The sequence below is a fragment of the Lolium perenne genome, chromosome 2 (genome assembly GCF_019359855.2).
Source record: "Lolium perenne isolate Kyuss_39 chromosome 2, Kyuss_2.0, whole genome shotgun sequence".
NCBI lineage: Eukaryota > Viridiplantae > Streptophyta > Magnoliopsida > Poales > Poaceae > Lolium > Lolium perenne.
In genome coordinates this window covers 64,172,390-64,198,972 of record NC_067245.2, presented here as the reverse complement: position 1 = coordinate 64,198,972, position 26,583 = coordinate 64,172,390, and the positions used below count along the sequence as shown (strand labels likewise).

General features: G+C 43.6%; 4 protein-coding genes and 1 long non-coding RNA gene across 9 annotated transcripts; 2 read left to right on the top strand and 3 right to left on the bottom strand.

Annotated features, from left to right (window-relative positions):
* Positions 1 to 808: 808 nt before the first annotated feature.
* Positions 809 to 1,739, top strand: LOC127332803 (MFP1 attachment factor 1). The gene has a single exon (XM_051359147.1). The coding sequence runs from the start codon at positions 908 to 910 to the stop codon at positions 1,397 to 1,399; it is 492 nt and encodes a 163-aa protein (XP_051215107.1). The 5' UTR covers positions 809 to 907; the 3' UTR covers positions 1,400 to 1,739.
* A 2,206-nt stretch (positions 1,740 to 3,945) lies between these two features.
* On the bottom strand, positions 3,946 to 9,097 carry LOC127332804 (uncharacterized). Of its 2 annotated transcripts, XR_007870718.2 has the most exons (5): positions 8,312 to 9,091; positions 7,460 to 7,708; positions 6,445 to 6,568; positions 5,369 to 5,499; positions 3,946 to 4,967 (listed from the first exon to the last, which is right to left on the bottom strand). It is a non-coding gene; the product is annotated as an uncharacterized lncRNA (long non-coding RNA). The 2 variants fall into 2 exon arrangements; XR_007870717.2 differs by having other exon boundaries at positions 5,369 to 6,568; positions 8,312 to 9,097.
* Positions 9,098 to 12,652: 3,555 nt separating this feature from the next.
* Positions 12,653 to 15,083, top strand: LOC127332802 (vesicle transport protein GOT1). The gene is made up of 7 exons (XM_051359146.2): positions 12,653 to 12,809; positions 13,034 to 13,113; positions 13,831 to 13,922; positions 13,996 to 14,076; positions 14,172 to 14,269; positions 14,371 to 14,452; positions 14,637 to 15,083. The coding sequence occupies exons 2-7, from the start codon at positions 13,083 to 13,085 to the stop codon at positions 14,673 to 14,675; spliced, it is 423 nt and encodes a 140-aa protein (XP_051215106.1). The 5' UTR covers positions 12,653 to 12,809; positions 13,034 to 13,082; the 3' UTR covers positions 14,676 to 15,083.
* Positions 15,084 to 15,829: 746 nt separating this feature from the next.
* LOC127332801 (uncharacterized) lies at positions 15,830 to 18,370 on the bottom strand. Its single transcript, XM_051359145.1, has 2 exons — positions 17,680 to 18,370; positions 15,830 to 16,241 (listed from the first exon to the last, which is right to left on the bottom strand). The coding sequence occupies exons 1-2, from the start codon at positions 18,304 to 18,306 to the stop codon at positions 16,155 to 16,157; spliced, it is 714 nt and encodes a 237-aa protein (XP_051215105.1). The 5' UTR covers positions 18,307 to 18,370; the 3' UTR covers positions 15,830 to 16,154.
* Positions 18,371 to 22,399: 4,029 nt separating this feature from the next.
* On the bottom strand, positions 22,400 to 25,787 carry LOC127332800 (uncharacterized). 4 transcript variants are annotated; one of them, XM_051359141.2, is made up of 6 exons: positions 25,600 to 25,787; positions 24,437 to 24,789; positions 23,794 to 23,875; positions 23,105 to 23,291; positions 22,903 to 22,995; positions 22,400 to 22,834 (listed from the first exon to the last, which is right to left on the bottom strand). In XM_051359141.2, the coding sequence occupies exons 2-6, from the start codon at positions 24,781 to 24,783 to the stop codon at positions 22,794 to 22,796; spliced, it is 750 nt and encodes a 249-aa protein (XP_051215101.1). In that variant the 5' UTR covers positions 24,784 to 24,789; positions 25,600 to 25,787; the 3' UTR covers positions 22,400 to 22,793. The 4 variants fall into 4 exon arrangements, with proteins under 4 accessions (XP_051215101.1, XP_051215100.1, XP_051215103.1 ...); XM_051359140.2 differs by having other exon boundaries at positions 24,437 to 24,816; positions 25,600 to 25,786; XM_051359143.2 differs by lacking the exon at positions 25,600 to 25,787 and adding an exon at positions 25,476 to 25,591 and having other exon boundaries at positions 24,437 to 24,816.
* Positions 25,788 to 26,583: the final 796 nt, after the last annotated feature.

The window sequence follows — 26,583 nt, the reverse complement described above, 5'->3', positions numbered from 1 at the left end:
ATTTTCTATTATTTCTTTTATGTTTTTTTTTTCATTTTTAAATCTAAACATATTTTCAAAATCCAATTTTTTTGAGAAATTTATATTTTAAATTTTGAATGTTTAATCTAAACAAATTTAAATTTTGAAAATTTTCAATATATCACATTTTAAATATGTGAACATTTTTCAAAAACAAACTTGTTTTTGAAACTCGAACAAATACAAAATCTAAACAAATTTAAAATGAAAAAACCTTGAATTTAAACAAATATTTTTATATCCGATTTTTTAAAACCCAAGATTTTATTTTTTTTGTTTTTCAAGAAATCGTTTTTTAATAGAAATATTTTTAGACGTTGAACATTTTTCGAACTTGAACATTATTTCAAATTTTTGATTATATTGTTTATGACATTTAACATTTATGAACATATTTTAATTTTGAACATTTTTCAAACACAAACAATTTTTAAATTAGAAATTTTTCAAATGTAAACTAATTTCAAACTTGAAATTTATCGAATTTAAACAAAAAACAAAAAATAAAAAGAAAGGAAAAAAAGCAAAAATATTTCGGCCTGATATCCGACGAGATGTGTGCAGTGGGCACTGAGCTGGTCCGTGTATAAGAACCGCCTCGCACGCACGCGAGCGACGTATAGGGGCAGCCGAAAAAGAAGGCACAACGTGTTCATTTGGAGTGAGAGCATAACTGACGGCCCAGTAACCCATATACCAGCCCGATAGTCCAACCCAAGAGGCGCACGCTATTGGTGTCGGCGTGAGTCGTGACACGTGAGCCGTCACCCTCACCCGTGACTCGAACAAAATCAGACCCACCCTTCAAGTCTCTCCAACCCAAAGCTCACACCTCTCTCTCCTCTCTCCGCACGCCACAGATCTCTCCCTTGCTCTCCACACCACCATGGCGGAGGACGCCCCCACCGCCGGCGCCGAGGGCACCCACCCCGCCCCCACCGAGGCCGCCGCCGACTCCGCCGCCCCTCCCCCACCCGCCGACAAGGCCTCCGCGGAGGCGCTGCTCCCGTCGCTCAGCATCTGGCCGCCGTCGCAGCGCACGCGCGACGCCGTCGTGCGCCGGGTCGTGCAGACCCTGGCCGCGCCCAGCGCCCTCTCCCGGCGCTACGGCGCCCTCCCCGAGCCCGAGGCCGAGCGCGCCGCCGCCGCCGTCGAGGCCGACGCCTTCGCCGCCGCCTCCGACTCCGCCACCGCCTCCCCGGCCTCCCTCGAGGACGGGATTGAGGTCCTCCAGGCCTACTCCAAGGAGGTCAGCCGCCGCCTCCTCGACCTCGCCAAGGCCCGCGCCGCCGCCGCCGCCCCGGCGCCCCCCGCGGAGCTGAGCGCGGAGGAGTCGGAGGCCTCGTCGGCGACTGCTCCGGCCCCGGCCGAGGAGTAAGGTGCTGCCCCCCACCCCCGAGCTTTGATCCACCGAGAACTGCTGCTATTTTAGCATTTCGTTGGAGATTATCTTCTATTGTTATTATCACTAGTGCTACTGTATCAGAAATCCGTTTGTGATGAGGAATTGATGTTTGTTTCATGATGAATCTGGTACCTTGCTATAATATTCAAGCTGTAACCTATCAGCGGCCATGCCAGTCAGGTGTGCTGTGTGCACTGAATGATTCATCAGGCCATCTGTACTGTCTGTAGTAGATTGCAACTTTGCAAAGAGATTGCGCCAGTGGATATTTACATCAATAGTGTCAATAGTATGCTTGCCAGTTTCGTTTCAACTTTGTTCTTGTTTTCAACCTGGTACACTTGGACTGCGCTATTTCTTATAGGTACTAATATGTTATATTGCTGAGCTTATTACCATACGTTTTGAGTTAAAAAAAAAAACAGGACACACACGGTGTTGTAAGGTTTTCTGGTGTGCTCATCTAGCTTTTAACTACATGTTTGTTGTGTATATACAATTGATACATTCAGAGTGATAGTCAACTGTTGGATGACTGAATGGAAATCATAGCATTCCAATGAAGAATACCAGATCGCAATGCTGGGTGGGCACTATGCAGCTACATTTGCATATGAAATTAAGTTAGTAGTTAAAGTTGAATATGCATTGGTCATGTGTTGCTAGATGAGAGGTACATTTTACCAGATACTCAGTTTTGAAGGTTCAGTTTCTTCCACCAATGCTTTATGCTAGTTGCCAATGCTTAAATTCTCATCGACCTAATCAGCATGGGGTCTCCTTTTAAAATGCCTCAGGGTGCATTAAAAACAAACATGGAGTTTTATGCTGTGTGAGCATCATAATTTATTAGATTGAAATGGTACTGGTTTTGCAGACTTTGGTACAATACAACATGCAGGGCTTAACACTTCAACGGTATCTACATTTCATAATATATCAACATTGCCATATATTTTTCGTGAAATTTCTGATATACTTCCATGCAGCGATTGAAATTTGAAAATAGCTGTTTGATACCATGACATTTGAGCTAGAGCTACCAACTGTGGATATTGATTGTTGTTTGTTGGCTTATGTCCATCCATGGCATTGAAGCCAGCTACCCGCCATGTTATTGATGTTTCGTAGTTTCCCTAGTCAGAAGATACTATAGTTCTTATATGGTTGATGTTCTCTGGTACTTCCATATATACCTGGCACAGCAGTACTGTGTGATGTTCCTGCACAATATTCGAGTGGTAAAAAAGATAATAGGAAGCTGAAATGGCATAAAATTAAATCGACATATGGTCTATGAAGGTTGTCCCAGTCATTGCTTTTTAAGTTGTACTACGCTGGAAGAGAAGAATCTTAATACTAAACCAAGTTTCGAGAACTTCTTGGTGACTTGATTCGTTCCCTTCCCCCAGTTTTCAAAGGATGATTCCTGTGATAGCGCTGATGGTTTCAACATTCCCAGATTTGTGCAAGACAGGTTCAGTCACATCCATGGTTATTTGTTTATGGTTTGGCTTGGTGCGTGCTCTGTGAGTGTCATAAAGGTTCTACCATTGCATTGAGAAGATACTTTTAGTTTACTAGTATAAATGCCCGTGCGTTGCCACTGGTCCTCAAGTTTTATTTCTTAATGCGCATATATAATTCATAACTCACATGTATTTGTACTCATATGTATCTGTACTTGAGTGTAGATGTACTTGAGTGATATAGGTTTGCATATGAAGATATTAAATTAGGAGGTCATACCCTGGTGCTAAAATATTTTGTCTAACTGCAGTAACTTAACCTACTGAAGCATGTACTATATGTGACTGTTGTAGTAACCAATTACTGTACAATATGTACTTAGGTGTACTTCGACTATAAAAATTGGCATAGACAATTTTATTAAATAAAAGGAGCAACCAACTACAATGAAGAGAGAACTGAGAAAAGCCCTAGTTTCAATACTTGAATCTGCAAATGTCCTACAAAGATATTTGTCATAATGCCGATTGTGAGAGCCCAAAGACATTTGGTGGAAATTGATTTGCTGCTCAAAGCTTTAGTGCTTTGTATAGGGATTTTAGTGTGTCTGGTGATGGCGTTACTGCTCCTGCACTGATTGTAATAGGATGTTTGTATAATCCAAATGTCCTACAAAATCCGTGTGCCTCCATTTTCTCTTTGATGTGCTCTGTCATGTGTTCTGTGTTTGCCTAGATTTGAATATATGAGATAATTGAGATTTTTTTTGCACATAACAGTCATATTTTTTTGACAGATTTGAAATATAAGAAAATACTGAACAATGTATGCCCAGAGCTTCGTAGTATTTGTCCAGAGCTGAATATAACAGATACATGAGCAATCCATGCATATGACTTTCATATATTGCCCAGATTTGCAATATGAGCAAATATCAAACATGTCCAGAACTATGTTATTTTTGCCCAGATTTGATATATAAGATAATATTGGGTAGTTCTTGCACATAACGTCATTTTTTGCACAGATTTGCACTAAACAAATCAGACTGATTGAATAGTGGAAAAAATATAGCACATATCACTTGTTCAACAAGCACTGATAATGGCAGCAAAATGAGTACTACATCAGTACCAAACATAGAAAATATAACAGGTTTGACTTGGCACTTTCAAACATCACTGCACTAAACAAAATATGGAATAACTAAAACCAGTAGTCTTGACTTGGCACTTCCAGTGCCTTCTTCTTCTCCGCAAACCAGTAGTCAAGAGAAGCACTCGTGATTTGACTTGATATATAATCGGCTCTTATGAAGGGCATTTTGTTTTCTTCACAAATTTATCAGCGGGAAAGAGATCGATAAAATCATAAGTCACAATAGGCCAACATTATTAGAAAAATCACCTCTAAAAAGTCAAGTGTTGTCCAATTTATCAGCACGAACTGCATACAATGAGCTGCAGGTCTTTTGTGCGAACTGAACCAGTTCACTATAGAGCTTGGATGAAGGAGAATCCTGATTGAAAACCAGAGAACTGTTAACTGCTGAACAGAAAAATATCCTGATTCATAAGCAATTATTCACATAGATACATGATGCTACCGGTCTTGTCCTGAGCAAAAAAAAACCCTAAATTATAATAATAGTTAAACGAAGAAAATGAAATTTGTGCTACTACAAGAGGATGATGACATCACGGTGGCAAGCATGGCTGATACATGCACATGCAAGTTCCGTCGCAATATGCCAGTGATTTTAGAACATGGCAGAGTGATGGATATTTTTATTTGCAACTCTGTCAGAATTACAAACTGTAGCATTTTACCATGCCTACTATTTTTTGTATTAGCAAACAGAACCCAAAATCTAAAATCAGGAAAAGTGTGTGCTTTTCCTGTAAAATGCCTGAAGGACTCACTTTACCATATCTGTAAGAGTAGGGACTTCGTTTTAATTTAATGGCCATGTTGAGCATCACAACCATGCTAATCATACAGTAGACCTTGTGGGTCAGTGCAGAAGGCTATAGAGAATACATTTGAGCGAAGTTGGTGTTCCGTTTCCTTCCTGAAAAATATCAAAAATCAGATGAAGGATGCACATGTCCGTATCAAATTTAGAGTAAATCATAGGCAGACATCAAATACAGAGTCAAACTCAGTCAAATGGAAAAACGAGGAAAATAGCCACACACGAGCAGCCAACAATTGAATAAGTTTGAACCAAGCTTTTACTATTCTTGAAATTTTCAACTTCTGGATCTATCAAAGTTCATAAACCTCAATCTCAACCCTTCCATATGCATATAGCAGTTTATATAAATTAATATTTGGATCAGGACACGCATGCTCAGCAACAGTAGTTGCCTACAACCTAACAAATAGGAAATGAAGTAACAATTTCACAAACGAACATAACACCTAGCCAAATTACACAGAATGTAAGATATTAACAAATTTCAGATATACCTTGATTTGCAAAAATAAAGCAGATGTCATCTCAGGATGTTATCTTGTTCCCATGTCCTTTAAAAGGTATACTTTATACTGGTAATGGTCACAAACGCACCAATCTTGTGATGCAGCTGATCAATTTGTAGCTGCTCGAAAAGAAAAGAAAACGGAGGAGAGGATAATTGAAGAGATAAAACACTGAACTACAACATGAGTATATATAGTTTGCGTTGAGCTAACTTAGACATGATTCTTTTAATACAACACTTCCACTTCCAGTTAATAATGTCCCCATGCCTTGCAGCGCGCCAACGTACGGGCAGAAAAAACAAAACTTTGGACGATAAAGAATTCATCAACCTAATAATGTCAGAATAAAACCATTGGATATAACATTATACTCATATTTGAAAACCTCGCATAGCTTCAATGTATAGTGTCTTAACACTGGTTTTCACACTGTAAAAAGGCCAATACAACATCATTTCTATGGAAGAAGAAAGTCTTGTGAATCAAGTTTCTATATTCTAGATCAAAAACTCACAAATCTTTTGGACCAACTTCTGCAAAATTGTAAAGATAAATGAAATGAAAAAAATAAAATAAGCAATTATGCAATCTGTTGGTATAAATACACAGTACAAAGCACAATTGGAGCCTTTGATTCAGGATACCACGGTTATATATAACCCACTCATAATCAATTAAGAAATTAACCATGACTCCAATCAGTATACCTACACTGGAACCCTACGTTATCACCAGGAGTGCAAAACTAAAGGAACCTGAGCCATGCACTATCTCATACCTAATAAGCGGAATGGATTGTTTTCATGATAGGTACCTGAGCCATGCAGTACTATCTCATACAGTGGTATTTCAGGCCACATGCGCATCAAAAACGGGTATTTTTTTTATCAAAGCCTTTCTTATATAGAAGCCCTAACTTGTATGTATATCAGTTTCACAAAAAAGATAAATTGTATCTATTTTTTCAGCAATATAGTTCTTATCTGCGTTTAATATGAAAACATGGCCTGCGAAATAGGAATGTAAATTAAGTTCACAACATTCATAATTCAGTTTCATACCTTGCTCGGCGCTGTCTCCGATGTCATAGAAGCTTCCCGCTATCAGCGCCACTCTCCCATGCCGCCATCACCAACTCAGCCTCCTTCATTTTCTTGCCAAATTAGACCGCGAAAATCACTAATCCTGATAACAGACGGGATGACATGCCAATAATTAATTTATGCTAACTAAGACAGGCATCTTCAAGTATTCAAACATAATCGTCAATGGGTAAAAGTAGAATTACAAATTACGCAAGGGTAAACTATTGGAGATTGTCAACGGAGTATGAATGAATCATCTAGTGAAATTAAAAATATGTTAAGTTCATGCGTTTACCCTTGCGGAAAATATCTTTGTAGGCATAAACATAAACATTTGGTGGTCAGAAAACGCGGAAATCCTCCTCTTAATTTCTCTAGATTGGAACGCTAACTCTAGGTTCAGATCCGGAAGAGTATATACAGATTGCTAAAAAAGCTACTACTTCTATACTTCATCAAAAAATATCTTTCCTGTTCGATATCTAAGCTGTATGTGCGTCAGTACATGCGTTTGTGTATTGTGTTCAGCCAGTGTACAGGCAGGCATTGGTCTGGCATCCGCGACTTGCAGATGTTAAGTTCAGCAATTAGCATGATGCAAACGTAAAAGAACCTATCTTCCAAGCTAATCTATGACAAATAAATTTCCAGTGTCGATTCATCAAATTCTACAAGGACGTGAACCCATCTTGTAACACATTTTTCTTGTGGTTCTTTTACTTCAACATTCTTTTGCCATCCAAACCTCTCGTACAAGGCAGCAAATAGGAGAGAACAAATATGCTTAGGCATGCCTCTGTTATTCTCGTCTGACACTTCCCTTGTGCTGAAATACTGTCATTAATGGTATGCAAGTATATACCAAAACAATCATGCATCAAATGACCAACGGTGGAAACATTGTATATATGGTAGATTCAGATCATGCTGGGATAAATTATGGACATGTATAAGTTTACCTCGGAAGAAAATGCTGAGGTGTGAGACAAACCTTCAAGAATAGGAAAAAGCGGCACTGCAGGAGCAGGGCGTCGATGGGCATCTGGCTGCGCGAGCTAGCCCCGCTTCTCTTCTCCTCCCGCTCGTCCTTCCCTTCTCCCAGCGACGCGGTGACGCCTTCATTGACCAGCTCGCCGCCGCGTGCCTAGCTACGGCTCAGGCATGAACTGCAGAGATAATGTTATGTACACCACGGTCCACGGGCGTCTTGCCGATAAGGTGCCCTCTATGACGAATTGCTCTTGTAAAGGAACATGAAAATGGCCATCATCAGAAAATGCTTTCAACGAAACCGAAGAAGCTGGAAATTTAGTTCTACATTAATTTTATAAATAAGAATTTGTTAGAGGGAATATTTTTTACACATTGATCCTTTCTTTCTATTTACGGAGGTATGAATGGACAGCAGGACTTAACAGTTAATGAAAATACATGTGCCATGCTATTATTTCATCAGAAGAGTAACTTATTTCTCGAATATTGATACCCAGCTGGACCTGAACGAAGTAATGATCTGCTCTCATCATACTTTGGCTTCTCAAATTCTAAGAATTTCTCTGTAATGAAGCATATATTTGTGTTAATCAATAACATGTTATGGTACAGGTTGCTATCACATAACTAAAGAATCTGGCCAGGGCATAAATGGACGTATTTAGGCACAATGGTCATGATTGCATTTCTTCTAGGGGGAACTAAGAACCCTCTGCTTGCATGTTTCAATGGCTCATTTGCACTAATGGATGGGACTGCAGAAACATTTATGCGACATAGGGTATCATGGACAAACATCTGTACACAGTTCTTGAGAATATAGCAGCAAATTATAGGAGATGGGAGTTACTTTGCTGCGTGTTATGGCATGTAGCGACGCCCAGGAACTCGAACGGTGTCGGGGAGGTCAACCGTTGTGGCACCAGTCCAACGTAGTTTAGATCCTCCACTCGGCAGCCACGCCGACAACAGCAGCTACCCGATCCACTTCAAACTGCTGTCGGCTATTCTGCTCCTGCGGTGCATCAAAAAATATTGATTAGTTGATTGGGGCAAAAGTGATTCTGAATTGCAGCATGGTCCGAATTTGGAAGCTGGGGAGAAATTCAATCCATCTCAGGGGAGGTGGCTAGGGAGAGGATGGATTGGATCGCCATCTTGAGCAGCCGCATGGTCCGAGGAGATTGCCCCCATCCAGTAGTCGTGTCCGCCCTAGCTTTGTCTCCATCGTGTGCGTCGGCGGATCCGACGCAGGGAGCTTGAGCGACCGGTGCCGCCCAAAAGTCCAGATTGCTGGCGCCGCCCCGACCTGGCCCCTGTCCTCCGCGACCCGCGGCTGCACGAGACAGGGAGGGACGGCCTCCTTCTCCACGCTACTGTAGGAACAAGCGGCGGAGGGTGGTCGGCGGCTCGGGTTGTGGAATCCGCGCAGGGGAGGAGGATGACGAGGTTAGGGGCGAGGGTTTCAGGCGATGGGTTCACGTTCCGTGAGGAGATAGCTGGGCCTCGGCCCAGTTGAGCCCGTGCGAAACCAAAAAATGTTTGACGAAGCGAACGACCGAAGCCCAGGTGGGAAGGACGACCAAAGTTGACGTATTGTGGATGGCAGAATAAGGAACCACTTTAGTCTTTTTAAGTAGTGGAGATAGAGATTTATATGATGCGTACTACTGTTTAAATCATGCTTGCTTAAAACTATTTTTGAATGTCAACTGGATGTTGGGCTCCTGGCCAAGCTCTTTCCATTTGCTGTCTGGTGTTGGCTCGAGAAGACCAGAGTGGTTGTAACTGGTACAACATCGCAAATCTGTGCTTGTCAGCTAAGATTGTGCATTTAAAATGCTTTATTGAACCATTTATTCAGTTTGCAGGGCATTTTATCGTGTTTTTCTACATCATGTTATGGCCTTTCTTTCTATTGGTAAAAAGAAAACAAGTGATTTTTGCCCCCTCATGCCTGGTATAAGTGATTGCAGCACCGGAGGATAAACTTGCTGATTCATGCGAATTTAAAAACCAAGTGATTTGTGCCAAAGATTGTTGAAAAAATATGTACGGCCAAATCATCTTGCGTTTGAATTCCATGTGACCTTCAGTTGGTCTATTCTCTGCAAAGAACATGTGATGGCAACAGAACAATGGCAGTTTTCACGAATGTTAAATTAGCTATCACTAGTTAAATACTCTTGTTTTGTTAAGGAAAATCACGTATAACCAATCATACAATATCCTAGCACAAAGAGCCTGTAAAAATCTATAAAGAAGTCCGGTTCAGCAAAGCCAATAGTTGGATTAGTTCTATGAAATACAACCTGAATTAGGGCATCTCCTGTGTCCGTTCCCTTTTGGTATATTTATAGGTGGGGATGCGGACATAAATTCGGCCGTGTCCCCACTTGTCCGTTTGGTTTAGGGGTCACACCCAGCGACACGACCCATTTAAAAAAAATTATATACTCTTACAATTGTAATTTACGGCCTAGTTATATCTAGTCCTCCTCGTCGTCCTTGATCAGGCCGACGAGCACCGACGCTGGCCATGGATACGGCCACGGGACCATTAATGGCGTTGGAACTGTTGTTGCTACCGCTGCGGTTGGAGGGGCCGGTGCAGGCGATGTGATGCAACTCCTCTGATAGTGAACACTACATCAAGGCCACCAAGTTCGCAAAGTGGACCGAGGATTTGAGCTAGAGCCAAAGCCCTCCAATAAGAGGTGAACTCGCTCCTCTCAACATGCAACTTCGACACTCCTTTGGATGGTATACTACTCAATGATAATACCCTATGTGCTATCACATACCACCATAATGAGCTCCTTAAAATGGACCAAGGCATAGAACCAAGGAGAAAAAGACAAGGAGAAGAAGTTGAAGGTGTCCACAGCGGTACTACCAGCCCACTTCTGCTCCATTTACACCCAACATCATGCCCAATATCACCGCCCGCTACTGATTCACTATCGCTCAAGGGATTTCCGTGCTGAGTACCAACCACAGCACCACCCCGAAGCTACCGCTTATGGAGCAACCAAAGCGCAACAGTCGGTACTACCGCTCTGATAACACTTGGGGTTAAGCGGCATTACCGCTTAACCCCAAGTGTGATTGAAAAGCAAGCAGTAGTACTGCCTAATTAGGACTGGTGTTGTCGTTGGATGTCTGGCAGCACCATGTCCACTGTTCATTGTCACATGTAAGGCTCTGCTATGTTTTGTAATAAGGGCTAAACTACCCCTGTGAATCTAGGCCTATAAGTACTCGCTTGGCTGCTCCTTCTAGGGTTAGACAAATATTTGGAAATAAAATCCTCTTGAGCTTAGCTCCTTCATTCCTCTGGGGTCATGACCTATGTAATCCAAGGCATTCTTTGTTGAAATTGGTGGTTCATCATCGATCTATCCACCGAGACTCTACCTCACGGTCTTTCTCGGTTAATTCTATCGGGGTGGTTATTCGAGCCATTGAGAGTTGAATTCGTCTTTGTATGGGGTTGTAGAGTGTGTGAGTCCATCATGTGCATCACTCTTCGCTCTTCCCTTTGGTCAATTTGTAAGATCGGGTGCAAATCTGTGACCAAGTCACATCAGATGGCCATTGGTTCCATGACGACCTTGGTGCAGGCGCATGCGAGTGTTGTGGAGTCGTCGGTGGTGTGCAGGGTGCCCCTAAGTGAGCGCGGACTCCCGTGTCTGCACGACAAGGCACTGCCACTCGCTCTCCTCCTGCAGCGATGTCAAACTTCATAGCCTCCTTGTTGAACAGATCAAACAACTGGTACGAGATCTCAGCCTCCATGCCCAAGGCGTTAGCTTGCTCCTCCTGCCACGTGAGGAGGCCGAGGTAGTCGGTGGTATCATCTCGCACCTCCTTGATTGGGATATCCTTGATGAAAAAAGATCCCTCTCGACCGTGAGGTCCTCCTCCTCCACCACATACACGATAGGGGCCTGAATGCAGTCAAACTCGTCGCCGCCGAGGAATTCGGCTTGGTATATTGAGCCCCACTCCATATGCATTAATGCCTCCCACATCGGGGATTTGAGGGCGTAGGCGGGGTCTTCCCGCATATCCGGCGGTGACATGATCTGGTGACGATGCCTGGTCTCATCGCATCGCCCTCCACGCGGAACCTGCGACATAGGCACCCTACGGGCGTTGAGGAGCCAACCGCCGGGAGGTGGACGTTGCTCCACCCTGTCGACGTGTTGGTGTAGTAGAGCACTGACACGACATCCATGAGGATGTAGACGCGGTTGCATTGCAGCTTCGCCTTGGCCCGCGAGGACCTAACCTCATCTTTCTGAACGGCCACCCATTGCCCATGGTTGAACTGAAGACATGAATGCCTCGATGTGGCAATGGAGAGAGGTGTTTGGACTGAAGACATGAATGCCCGTGCTTGTCTTAAAAGGACGCGGATGCAACCGCCATCAATGGCGACGCTGGACTCCAAGCACGTGTTGGCATCCATGGCAGTGCAGAAGATGAAGCGAGCCATTGATGACTGTGCAAAAACGGGCACTGCCCGTCAGGCCTAGATCGGAAGCAGGAGGACAAGTGCACGGTCCACCCAGACGCATTCCCCGCCCAAATGTGGGCTTCGAATGGGTCGGTCAGTGCATGTCGATCCGTTTCCGTTGGACCGATGGGATGGGTTTTCGTTGTCCTACTATCTATGTGGACCAAAACAGGCTGCCACAGTTGTTTGTGTCGGCTCGGTGGAGATGCTATTCTTCAGAATATCGCGTAGCCCAGATTTTGCTTATTTGCATTGGTTTGATGCATTAACAAAGTAGCACCCTTCTGAAAAAAGAAGTCCTACAGAAAGTAAAGGCCAGAATACAAATGTAAAATCTCAAAGTAAAGCCCTGCCAATCCAAGTTTGTACTATTTGCCAACTAAGATCTCCTTTAGGACACTCCACGTGTACACGCACCATTGGCCCAACGCCCTCATGGCCCAAAACCTCGAGCCGAAGGGACGTTGTACTTCAGAAGCAAGCTATCCAGCCGGGCACACCGCACCGGGGCGAAGATTCCAGTACCTTCGCTCAGCGCCGCACAAACCCAACGGCCAATTTTGAACCGGCCGCGACCGTCCGATCGAGGCCTCGGCGCACGCGCCGGCCGATCCGACGGCGCGGGACTCGCATCTGGCCCCGCAATAAGAACGGAGAGGAGGCATCTCTCTCCCTCTGCCAGAACCGTTCCGTTCATTCGAACCGACCCATCGCCGCCTCCTCCGCTCTCGTCTCTCGCCACTCCCTCTCGAGTTCCCCGAGTTCGCCGTCCCCGCCTGCCGGCGACCGGTCCGTGGAGGCGCGCTCTTGCAGGAGCACGGAACAGGTGCGTGCGGGCACCCTTCGATCGATCGATCTCCCTCTTCCCCAGTTCGCGTGCGTTTCGCGAGGTGTTTCGATCCGGCCGGAGAGATTTGGCCGATTTCCTTCGCGTTGCGAGTTTGATTTCCACTGGGGTTTCGGTGTACTGCTTCGTGGAGGCTTGGCGCTGCGGCACCTTGATCTGGCCATGGTTCTGACTACTGCTTTTACCTTTCGTCCCTGTTGCAGGCGGTGGCTGGCTGCTTGCGTTGTGCCGGTGTAGCGGACGGCGGAAGCGATGGTTTCCTTCGACGTGAGCGACCGCAAGAGTACGCGACTCCGCAACCACCCACTCTCCCTCCCCCTTTATCTTCCTCGAGCAATTCATGATTTCGTTCGGCGGGAGATCGATTCGGTGGTGTTTGATACACTGATGTGAAATTTCCGACGGAGATTTGTCCTCGTCTGCTACTCTGCTGCCGAAAGCCGTAATAGATTGAGACGGATTTTTCGTTCTGACACCATGATTGAGTCCTGGAACGATTATTTCGCGTCCATGGTAGCTACGAATCCCACAATTCATCTCTAATGGCTTTACTGTGCAAGTTGCATCTATTCTCGTTTGGTGTGTAGAACCTCGCCCAAATCCAGCGGCGTTTTGTGTCAGGACCCTGTATTCGTTTAGTGCTTCTTACTTGCCAGCTACTGTCAAATGTGGCAAACTATGCTTCTGCATGGGCGTCCCTATAGGACAGTGTTAATTCTGATGTTTGGATGATCTAGGGGTAGGTACACAATCAAATTGGGCTTAAGAACATGGCGTCTGTTCACAATAAGAATCACCTGTGCACGTGTCAGTATTTTATCATTCGTTGGTGAATAAATTGTCAACTAGATATAGCTCTGTAGATTCATTGGTGAGCAGGTGGAACTAAGCTACAGTATTTGCTAAATTAGGTTTCTGTAATTTAACTTGCTGACACTTCCTTGCTTGTCCTGCACAATGCACCTGCACTTCTGAACTTTTGCTCGAACTGTTCCAACAGAGATTGGGCTGGGCTTGACTGGGTTCGGAGTTCTCTTCTCGTTTCTTGGGATCATCATGCTGTTTGACAAGGGGTTCCTGGCAATGGGGAATGTAAGTATCATCCTCCTGCTTTACTTACACTTGACTGCAGCCTACTCCTTTCTAATCACCATGTGCTTGCCAGATTCTCTTCGTGTCTGGTGTTACACTAACCATTGGGCTGAACTCAACCGTACAGTTCTTCACCAAGCCTAGGAATCACAAGGTCCTGTAACATGTAACAATGCAAGCTCAGTCATCTATCCAGAATGTTCAGTTCCAGTTCAGTTATGAGCTAACAAGATTCACCTGAACGTGCAGGGTTCGATTGCTTTCGGGGTCGGCCTTTTCCTTGTCCTTATTGGTTGGCCTGTCTTGGGCATGATGGTGGAGTCCTATGGCTTTGTCGCGCTATTCAGGTTTGTAAATTCTGTATTGCGTTTTTACATGATCATCTGAAAGCTGGTCTTCAGTGAAATATTTGGCCACTGTATCTGATTGCTGCTGAATTTCGACACAGCGGCTTCTGGCCTACTGCTGCTGTATACCTGCAAAAGACCCCCAGCGTTGGTTGGATCTTCCAGCACCCTATTGTTACTTCGGTAAGGCATTATGTATTTCTTCTTTAAAGCTTTACTGTTTACAACTGGCCTGCTAATTTTATTGTAGTGTAAGCCAAATTTGTCTGAACATTAACTTGTTTGGAGATTGGTGAGTGCCACATGACTGAATCTAACTTCTTTGTCCCCATTGTTCTTACTGATGTTTCCTACTCGCATTTCGCAGCTGCTCACTCGGTTCAGAGGAAGACGAGTCCCTGTGTAATCGCCACGCTGCTGCAGAAACAATCCCATAGAATGCCACTGCCAGATCGCCTGTAAAAAGATGACATGTTGTTTTGCTCCACTTGTTGTTTGATTCCTTCTGTGCTGCATGTGGATCTTGCTGCGCTTCTACCAGTGAATTTGTGCAGATCTCTTCACTACAGACTACGTTCGATTTTGTTTGTACAAAGCATTGGTTAGTGCTTGTTAAGGAGGCGAATAGGAAGAGCTGAAACTATCTGTCTTTTCTGAATGATGATAACGATGAGTTGGTTCGTAGTCTAGTCGATTTTTCACTGCTGTATATTTGTTAGACATTGATTTCTGTTCCAAGTGTTCTGTTTCAAAGGAAAGGAAAGAACAACTTACAATTAGTGCATATCTCCCACTCATTTGATCCCCAAAGGAAGCCATTTGCTTGTTTGGTTCTTAACTTCTTATACTCCCTCCGCCCCCCCAAAAAAAAAAAAAACTTCTCAACTTTTTCTAGATACGGATGTATCTATAACTAAAATATGTTTATATACATCCAAATCTAGACAAAGTTGAGAAGCTTTTTTGTGGAACGGAGGGATTATAAAGAATTGCACAAACAACAATGCAAGAAATACATTGTTAAAGCAAACAGAGCTTATACAATTATACATCATCACTAAGCCCGGTCAAGCAACCATTATGGTGAATTAGTTGCATTCGCCCAAAAAAAAATCATGGCGAATAGTGCTTTACATCAGCAAGGGTAACTGTTAACTGCATTAAATTACAGAGTAGAATATGGTAATGCAAGACAAACTATCATATTCACATAAACTGACTGGATTCACTAAGGGATTGTGTCACCACCTAGAGTCCTGGACTACCATTTTCGCATGCAGATACCTTTTTGTGTGTTCAAACTTTCAAATTTGGAGGCAACATTCAAAAGCATAAACAGATGTTTTCTATTTCTTTCTTCTCCAGTATGCTCAGTTTCCATGGCACTCCTTCGATTTCCAGTGGGCTCAACTTCCCATGAGAGACCCAGGAACACTATCCCAGCACAAGTTCATTTCTGATCGCATCGGAGAAAAATATGATTGCACAGAATGTACTAGCTGGGATTAAAGAAGATAACCAAAAGGGTTCAAGGTTCAGTGAACCCATTAAGATCAGAACTGAAAATATAAATTCTTCGTATATTGAACTGCGTTCAATGTTAATTTGAATAGCAATTTTGACAAATTTATAACTGACAATGTGATCACCAATCTATTTACAGATCTTAGGAACAAACTGGGACCAAGAGCTGATTTCTTGAGGTTTGCTCCCAAGGAGTTGCAGTTCTCGAATTACACAAACATCAGATAAATTGAAGATTACGCAACTAAGCTATAATTAGGCTACACAATCCTGGAGTACTTCCTGATACAACATTATGTAACTTCCTAACCGAAGTGCTATACAGTATTACAACCAAACGTCTTCCACGGTGAAGCAACGCCTAAGAGTTTCTCAATATTTTAATTGCTTCACTCCCAGTTCTGATATCACTCAGCAGAGCAATTTGATGTAGAAGTTGTGCTATCCTCTGCAATAAAAATAAATAAGAATGTAACGAGGGAAGCAAATCGAGAAAAGGAACATATGCTCAGTAATCTGCCGAGTGCCAAATGCATTTTTAAACCTTATTCACAAGATTTTAAAAGAGCAAGGCAAGGCGAGTGCGCAGCCAGCCCACCCGGGTTCGAATCCCCATCACGCGGTAATTTCGCGGGAGGGGCGAACTTTAATCGGGTTATCATCCTAGCGTCCATCCGCGGGGAGAGTCTCATTTCTACCTAACAACGTATAGCCAAGGGAGGGATCATTCCCCCGTTGGTCAACGTTTTTTTTAAGATTTTAAAAGAGCAATAGAAGATGAGTGTACATGGAGAAAGATACAGTCAAGTGACAACAAAATTGTTGGCAGTTTGTTAACCAATGCAGATTTTCATATTTGGAAATGCAGAAATGCATAAGAATACATAATGAAACCTTGAAGCACTAATCTGTGGACAGATTATGTTGTGGGTCATCATAGGAAATAAAGGAATGTCCAGCTTCCAAAGTTTTAGAAGCAAAGCTTGTGAACAAAGGAAAAACTCTTGAGTAAGTTTTAACTGAAGGGAATATGACAAAGGTACACAATAATAATTAACAATATAATATAGGCTACTATGAAAAGTGCAATTTATTTGGAACTTGTGGAACATGGCAAAACACTATCACCAAGAAGTATCTACACCATAGTGCATTCGCTTCCCTTAACCCTGTTGAAGTCTATGTGGATTGCCCAACCTTCTCCAGCAGTTCAGACTTTGATTCTACCGGTTGGTGCATGAAACTTAATATGGTATCTGTTGGTGCACGAAACTTAATATGGTATCAGAGCAAAGGTTTTGGGTTCAAGTCGCTTTCAGAATTTAGAATTTTTTTGCTTGCTCTCTTATATCCACGTTTAGGCCTTATCAAGCCACACGTAAGATGGGGTGTTGTAGTATATGCTGCTTAGCCTTCTTCATCAGTTCGGGCTTTTGGTTCTACTAGTTGGTGGACTAAGAGGCTAGGGTGTGAACATCAACTAAGTAACACACCAAATGTCCAAAGACAGTGTATGCCAACATTGAATGGAGTGAATACATGATAATGTATGTTCATCTCTGGGTTTTCCCTAATATCAACCATTGTAAGAACAAATAGAAAAAATCACTGCTGGCTTCCCAAATCGAATTGCCAATTACCAAGGAAATCACTTGTGCTCAATCAATTCAACTTCCCCAGAAATTGAATTACTTCAATACTACATTGAAGCATATCACCAGTTTCTAATGTTGACAACTCCTAACAAAATCTCTTGGGTTCAATCAACTCAAGACTACATTGATACGTTCTAATTCTCCCAAAAAAAGCATTGACCAGTTCTAAATCTGCCAAACACACGCAGATTGCATTCACATCATGACCAAAGGCTGTAAAGATCCACAAACCTTATCCTTCTCCTGCGAGAGGAGGACGAGGAGATCCCTCTCCCTCCTGTCCCGGCGGCGCACATACAGCAGCGCCCCAACCACAACGGCGGCCGCGGCGGCGGACCATACGGCAGGCCTCACCGCGGGACATCCGCAGTCTCCGTGGACGAGCACGGATCCGGCACCGGCCGCCCACGCGCGCTTCGCCGCCGCGCGGCACCTCCCCCACCCCCACAGCCACTCGTCCTCCTCCTCATCATCAGTCTCCTCCTCATCCTTCTCTTCTTTGGTGGCCGCCTCCTCGGCCTCCGCCTCAAGGCCCAGGCCCTCGTGGAGGCGCGGGGGGAAGATGGCGCAGTCGTCGAGGCCGCCGTCGACGGGGGAGGCGGCGGCAACGGTTACTGTTGGGTGGACGAGCTCCCAGGCGTCGGAGGCGGGGGCGGGTGGGGAGGAGGAGGCGAGTGAGGAGGAGGAGAGCGAGAGGGTCAACGTCTTGGGCTTGAGGAGGAGGTGCGGGTTCGGGGACGGGAGGAGGAGCGGGTGGAGCGCGGAGTAGGGCGAGCCCGGGGCGGACATGGAGGTGACGAACAGGGACTGCGGCGCCGGCGTCGGCGTCGCCGCCGGCGGCTGAGGCCTGTCGTCCATGGCCACTGCTGCAGCTGAGCTGCTACTGGGTTTGGTTTTTCGGTTATCTCGAGGCGTCGTCCAGAAAAAAGGTTGTCCTCTCATGCGGTGCTTGAGAAGTTGACATGTGGTTTTGTACTTTTTTGTCTTGTTGATTTTTTTTATTCCTACTACGCCACAAACAAACCTTGATTTTCAATGAATTCGCTTTCCACAAATGTTTGCCCTACCGGTGATATTCAGTTATTTGCTTAAAATGTGGCCAATTCTCCGTATAAAGTTTAGCCATCCGATATCTAAAGCTAAATTGTCATCTTCCGACTAAGTCACAAACAAAACTTGATTTTCAATGGATTCGTTTCCCAGTGTTTGCCCTGTCAGCGACATTCAATTATTTGCTTAAAACATGGCCAATCCTTTCTACAAATATTTAATCATCAGATATCTGAAGCTAAATTATCATCTTCCTACTAAGTACTAAGCCACAGAACAAACCTTGATTTGCAATTGATTCATTTTCCATTTTTTTGCCCTATCAGCAATATCCAATAATTTGCTTAAAACATGGCCAATTCCCTCTAGAAATATTTAGTCATCCGATATCTAAAGCTAAATTGTCATATTTTATATGCATCTCGCCATCATTCTAACATGCCATTCATCTCTTTGGTGTGTAAATTTTTTATGGCCAGGCTTGAAGCCATCATGGTATCGAACATTCACCTCTTCTTCTTGCTCGCAAGTGCAAGTTTTCTTACTTATATTTAATAATATTAATCTAAATATGCCATTGGTGTTCAGTTTGTGAATGTTGCAAAGAGCTCACGCGAGATGGGGACATCGATGAGTTCATGAGCACCTCCTTAACAAACTCACCGTCACGAGAGCCTTTTTAAAAAGAGTATGTTTAGAAGTATCTTAGTTTTATAGAAAGCAGATTATTTGTACAAGAACTAGCCACGATCACCATTGATTTGGCGAGTGAAGCCTCACGAAAGTCTAAAATGGTAGGAGTTAGGTGGGAGAAGAGTTGTAATATAAGGTAAATGTGTGAATTGTATAAACTATGTCCATTGGAATAGAGCCATAGCAAAACGATAGTTACATGATATTACTATAAAATATATGAGAAAATATGGAGGATGAATTTCTTAAGATATAAAGGACAAGATTTTCGTAGATGATAGTCTATATGGGAGTCTATATGGGATATATACAACATCAAACCGAAATCCACGTCAGAACCGCTCCTCTCTCCTTCTTCCTCCCTCTCTGCCCCCATCCTTTCTTCTGCCCGTTGACCGAGGGCGGCCGGGCCGAACCCGTCCCTTCTCCGGCGGCGCTGCCGGCCGGAGATGGGGAGGGGGAGGCGCCGGTTCTGTAGATAGGTTCAGATCTTGTATTTTCGGCTGGATGCCATCGTTTGGGAGTCTAGCACCTGATCTTTTGGGCAAGATCCGGTGTGTTTGGTGGTGGAGGCGGCGCGGCATGGAGCTCCGGCGGTCGGAGATGGCGCCGCTCGACCTTCCCCCAAGGATCTCCGTCAATAAGCCCAAGGTTTGCTCTTCCTCTTCGATCTCCATGTTTGTTCTATTCGTTCTTCTCCCACTGGCCGGCCATGGTGGTGAGGGGTGGGGAAGACGGATGGAGGACGGTGGATCGTTGGAGATGAGCAAGGGCTCCCTGGTGTGTTGGTGCGGCACCGGTGGATGGCCGAGCAGCGGCGATGTCAAGTCCCCAAGGCGGGGGATGGAATCGTTTGCTACTCCTGCCAAGCCCCCCTGCAATAAGCACTGCGGGTTGCAAAGGTGCGCCCTTGACATCCTCGACATCGACCTGGCCGGCCGTGGAGGCGAGGTGGAAGATGAAGATGGTGACGACGGTGTTTTCTCTGCTTTCCGGAGGTGGGGAGTTACTTTCTTGAGCAGCTCCAAGGCCACTCCATGGCCTATCCAATTGCCGGCGATGGACTCCGGCGTTTCAACCTCCGTTGTGAGGTTCTTCCTGAGGGTTGCAGTCGCATACTACGGCTGCGTGGAGGCAAGTGGTTTCGTCCCCGCCTCTTCGCATGACGGCGGCGTAGCAGCTCTCTGGCTCGACGGTGGCGAAAGAGAAGGATCTGATTGCTTTACTTCATCTTTTAGTGAGGTCTTTTCTGCAAATGCTAGGGATCTATATGTAATTTTAGATCTTATGGGGTCCTTTGTAACTTTTTGTACCGCCACCGTTTGCGTTTAATGAAAAGCTTCCTGCCCCTTCGGGGCACTCCTTGTTCAAAAAAATATGGGATATATACAAACTAGAAGATTTAGATCATCGTCGGAGGTTCTCTAAGCTACAAACAAACTTTGATTTTCAATGGATTCGTTTTCCAGTGTTTGCCCTCTCAGCGACATTCGGTTATTTGCTTAAAACATGGCCAATTCTTTCTACAAATATTTAATCATCAGATATCTGAAGCTAAATTATCATCTTCCTACTAAGCCACAGACAAACCTTGATTTGCAATTGATTCGTTTTCCATAAATTTTTGCCCTATCAGCAATATCCAATAATTTGCTTACAACATGGCCAATTCCCTCTAGAAATATTTAGTCATCCGATATCTAAAGCTAAATTGTCATCTTCTATATGCATCTCGCCATCATTCTAACATGCCATTCATCTCTTTGGTGTGTAAATTTTTTATGGCCAGGCTTGAAGCCATCATGGTATCGAACATTCACCTCTTCTTCTTGCTCGCAAGTGAAAGTTTTCTTACTTATATTTAATAATATTAATCTAAATATGCCATTGGTGTTCAGTTTGTGAATGTTGCAAACAGCTCACGCGAGATGGGGACAGCGATGAGTTCATGAGCACCTCCTTAACAAACTCACAGTCACGAGAGCCTTTTTAAAAAGAGTATGTCTAGAAGTATCTTAGTTTTATAGAAAGCAGATTATTTGTACAAGAACTAGCTGCGATCACCATTGATTTGGCCAGTGAAGCCTCACGAAAGTCTAAAATGGTAGGAGTTAGGTGGGAGAAGAGTTATAATATAAGGTAAATTTGTGAATTGTATAAACTATGTCCATTGGAATAGAGCCATATAGCAAAACGATGGTTACATGATATTACTATAAAATATATGAGAAAATATAGAGGGTGAATTTCTCAAGATATAAAGGACAAGATTTTCGTAGATGATAGTCTATATGGGATATATACAGACTAGAAGATTTAGATCATCCTCGGAGGTTCTATAAGCTACAAACAAACTTTGATTTTCAATGAAGCCCTCTCAACGGTATTACTGGACAGATATGTGTGCGACGAGTTAACATAATTTTTGCCAGACTTAATCCACCGTAGGGGTATCCTCACTAGTATTCAGTGCACACCCCTAGCAATTTGCTTTGGAACACGATCAAATTTCTCCATAGAGGTTTTGTGTGATTACGATGACTGAGATCTAGTTTTAGGAACCTACGGGCTTGTTTGATTTGAAGGTTTTGCATAGGAAATTTGTAAGATTTAATCTTATCGGAATTTTTTCTATGATGGTTGTTTGACTTGTAGGATTGACTCTCATAGGAATTTTTTATAAGGAGTTCTTTGCACTAGATTTGATAGGGAATCAGAAATCCACTCACAACTCTTTTCATAATCATTTGCTTTTTCTGTGGTAAAATTAAACAAACTTTGCTTCCTATAAATTCTTGTAGGATGGAGACGGAGATGATATTGCAATCCTAATTTTCTTCTATTCCTACGGTTTTCCTATCTTAAGAGTCAAACATGCCCTAAAGTTTTGTGGTAGGTGTAGTACGTTCTGTGAAATAATCCATAATCATATCTTGATTTTCAATGGAATTCAAGCACAAATGTTTAAAGGCCCTATCAGAAACATTACTAGACAAATGCGTCTGCAACGAGAGACATGGAAACCACACTTCAAATGGATTGAGTCCACACCAAGAATCACCCCACCATGTTGGAGATGTCAGATGTAAGTGTTATCAGATTGATATTAATATATTTTCTCTATAAAAAATCACCCCGCCTTTATCGAAGAAAAAAACACACCCCACAAACCAGTTATTTTACCACGTCCTATCAACAATGTTACTCAACCATACAAATATATCTCTTACAAGTACCAACAGGTTGGTCGAAGGGGCTGATCCAAATGTTTTCTTTGAATGTGATAAATCCCAGACCCCATATATTTCTTCCTAATCACATCTTATGATGGGTCTGGTTTTAGCTTCGAGCGACCACCACAATTTACAGAGAATGTCAATACTAATTTGTTTTACAGATCAGATGTCTAACTTTTTGCTACTCCATACTTGCTACGAAAAATGATTCTAAATAGTTTCTATCTAAGTTTTCAACGATGCATATTGGTAACCTGTACATAGACAAGTGGTATACCAGGGTACTTGACATACAAGCATTTAACACTGTAACCCTCCAACCAAGTGGGAGAAATCCCAATTTCCAACAATCTAGCCTCTTTTTGCTCATCTTGCTGGTGTGGCTCCAAAATCCTCCTTACTTGGTCCTGATAAATGGCAATACCGTAAGGCAGCCAACTTAACACCATATTAAAGCATCAGAAAATTATCTAACCTTCTTTGCTCCCATAAGTAAATCCGCCCTTGCGCGGATGCAAAATGCCAATATGAGAAGGACACGCATTGCAGGTATTGTCGTCGTCCTCATCTAAAGACAAAACAGAATGATGCAATAAATCACCAGGTATTAAAAGTTAAATTAGAATCATTTATATTTGTTGAAGATCAGTGACTTGTCTGCTTAAACATGTACATACCAAGTGCAATGCATGACGTGACAGTCTTCACTCCAGTTATGTTGATCTCAATAAAGAAATATTGTTGCACCCCTTTTAAAGGAGTTTCTCTCTTACAGCCCACGAGATTGCAATGGTACCACATGCACTTCGTCGACATTATAGGAAATAAGGTCATGTGGCTAGGAATCAAATCATACTCAGAGTCCTGATGAAAAGAATTGAGGATCAGTAAGAAACTACAAGATAGGAAGTTCAATGTACGATGTGCCTAAGTTACTTAATTTGCCTGAACAATAAATCACTACCCTATTTCTTAACTGAATCAGAAACCAGTTTTACGGTACTAAGTACCATAACAATAATGCTGGTAATTCTTATCTTATCAGTCTTCTAGACTCTACCTTTCAAGGTGATAGCCGGATCCTAAATGTGGTGTAAAACATAAATTATAGCAAAAATAGGTGAAACAAAGAAGAGGCAGAATCTGGTTAATGTGGACGATACCCTGCGGCAGGAAATGTCAGTTTTTTTAGTGTACAGTTGGATATAGCATATCCATGGCTACTGTTAACATTAGATAGTATTGCTATTTAGTTCTATAGACAAGAAATAATATGTAAAGACAGTATATTAGGTAGTTATCATGTTGCAGTGGGAATCACTATAAACAGTGTGCATGAAAGAATGTCAACGAAGTGATGGATCACCATGTTTTGAGCTTTCCGATATTCCATAGCAGCATTCCAGAGGGCCTTTTCTTTATCAAGCAAAATCTCCTTACGAACAGGCCTAGAATGAAAAAAAAATTTAAGCCATACCGGAGTAGGTTAAGCTTGGAAAAGATCTAACAACATAAAACGAGAAATAATTGTTGCATATTAAATTAGTACATAAATTATTCTTAGAGGGTCCGGATTTAAGCTAAAAGGAGAAATTGGAGATGAAAATTGTATAAATTAAGATCATGGTGATGCAAAAAAAAAAGTCTATGTGATGATTATGCACGTGGATATGAAGCGAAAAGAATGAGAAAGAGCACCCCCACAGCTGACGTTATATGATTATGTAAGCCTCCCTCCCCGTCGTAACTTTCCTGCTGCGGCTAGGCATCACGGTGAGATCCTCGATCTAGGCTAGTCATGCAAGATGCGTAGTTCTCTTATGCGCTCATGTGGTTATGTCTCTCTATATGCCCCTTAATCCACTATCAGGAAGAAGTTCCCATACATGCAAATATTAACTACTTGTTCACAATGCATGAGAAAAGGTGTGCCGGTTGCTACTGAAAAAGGAAGATATATTTCAAGAACCGAAGATTTCATTTTGATATTCAATAACAGTACTTATTACCCGTTTCCCCAGTCGATTTTGTCACAGTTGCTCTTGCGATTGAGCAGTTTACGATAGTCCAGGTTCTTGATGTTCATGAGAGGCAAGAGAGAGGCAGGACTGCCGATCTTCCTCAGAAATTCCATTCTTGATAGTACGAGCTTCAAACACTCTTTTCTTGCTGCCTCGATCTCCGCCCTTTCTTCCTCCTCCTCACGGTTTTGTTCCTGAATTTTCTGCTTCTGTTCCTCCTCCTTCCACTTGTGCTCCTCCTTCTCTTCGTCGATGGGGAGAGGCTTGATTAGCACATCAGCCACTGGGTCGAAAGAAGTACTGGCCACAAGTCCTAGATCCTCCTCCACTTCCATTGGATTCTGCAAAGGAGTGCAGCACCCTGTGGCCTGTGAGTACAATCTCAAGTATTACCTCTGTTCATAAAAGGTTGTCGCATGTTTATCTAAACTTAGACGTACCCAGACACTCTTTAGGGCATAAATACATCTAAATTTAGACAAATTTTCGTTATCCTTTATATGGACGGAGGGAGTAGTACAAAGAAGATGAAACACACAAAGCCACACGCGCTAGCAGAGCTTCGTGGAGGAGTGCAGCTTAACAAGAAAAATATATGTACAAGTAAGTGAAAAGTCACAAGCATATGTATTTGGCCCTGCCATATATGGAAGTGAAGCAAATCTCTCAACCCAATGGCGCCACATTAACGCAACCGCATAACCTCACCCAAATGACACTAGTACCGTAGTACGTACAGACTACAGACACAACAGTGTCATGAGAGATGAGACAGACAAAACATCAATCGATCAAGGATAAGGAAACAACATGTTAAACCGACGGAGTGTGAGCACATGGTTGCCATTGCCATTCATGTGCAAAGGATAGTATGTCCTGGCAAAGTAATACCTTCTAATTTAAACGGTGCAATTACAGATATTCACGAAATCGAATTTTGGGGATGATTTACTAACTCCAGATCTAACATAAATCCAAGTCGAAACCTTGATCTAGACGAGTAGATCCTCCCATCCATACCACTAACCTTAAGAAGGCCAAAGTTCACGGAACGGGGAAAATAGCACAGGCGCCTGATTCGCTAATACTTTGATGGCAGGCAGTCGATCGGTGACCAAGCGAGATAGAACGCACAAAGAAACGAAGATAACCTTCTGCTGCGGCGTGGGGAGCGACGGCGGAGGAATCACTCGGACCAGTTGGGGCCTTGTAGCCGGGGAAACTCTTGGGCAATTGGTGTCGGAGTAGGATTTATGACGGAACTCGATCAGACTTCAGAGTACTCGGTCGGGTGGCCGAACAAGTAAAGGAGAAATCTTTAAAAAGAAAGATTACCTCTGTTCCAAAATAATGCTTTTTAAAGCGTGTGACTAGTTTCAATTAACTTAGTTTTCAGTAGAACGATGTTACTGGGGCGAAGAGGTCACGGTACTGTACGAGGGCGAAGGGCCAGGTGTGTTCCGGTCGTCGCGTCCGGTCGGTGTCCGCAGGTGGCGGTGGAGGTGGTTCCTCCGGCGTGGTTGCTGACGTGCTGCTTTGCGCTCCCGGTTGGCTCGTCCTGTTCGTGATGACCCCGCTTCGTTGGTCACGGCGAGACGGCGGTGGTGCTTGCAAGGCCGTGGTGGCGCATGGTGGTGGGTGGCGAGTGTGGTGGAGCACGATGGAGTGTCCAAGGCGAGGTTGCGAGGGTCGGGAGAAATCCCTGTCGGCATTGCCGGCACCGACGCGGTGATGCCCGCGGGCGCCACTCTTCCTTCTTGAAGGGCGTTGGGTGAAGCATTGTTTCCTTGTCCTTGCGCGTACCGGGGGAAACCCTAGGACTACTCCGAGCAGCAGTGGCGTCGTCGTCGCACCCCTTCTTGAAGGTGTTGCTTGGTACGCGGAACTTCAGAGTGCTAGGAGGGTGGTGGGCATTATCCGGCGGGCGCAGCGGTTGCGATGCATCTCCGTTTTCGTTGATCCGATCCTTTCGGCATTAGTTTCTCTTTTCTTTCTTTTGTGTTTTCTTTTGGGCTTGCTTTGTGCTGTTTGCCCCAGCAATGGATCCTATGTTGTATCGATGGTGTGCTATATTAATATAGCGGGGCGAAAGCCTATTTCGAGGAATGATGTTACTGTATCAAATTTCAGTTGCA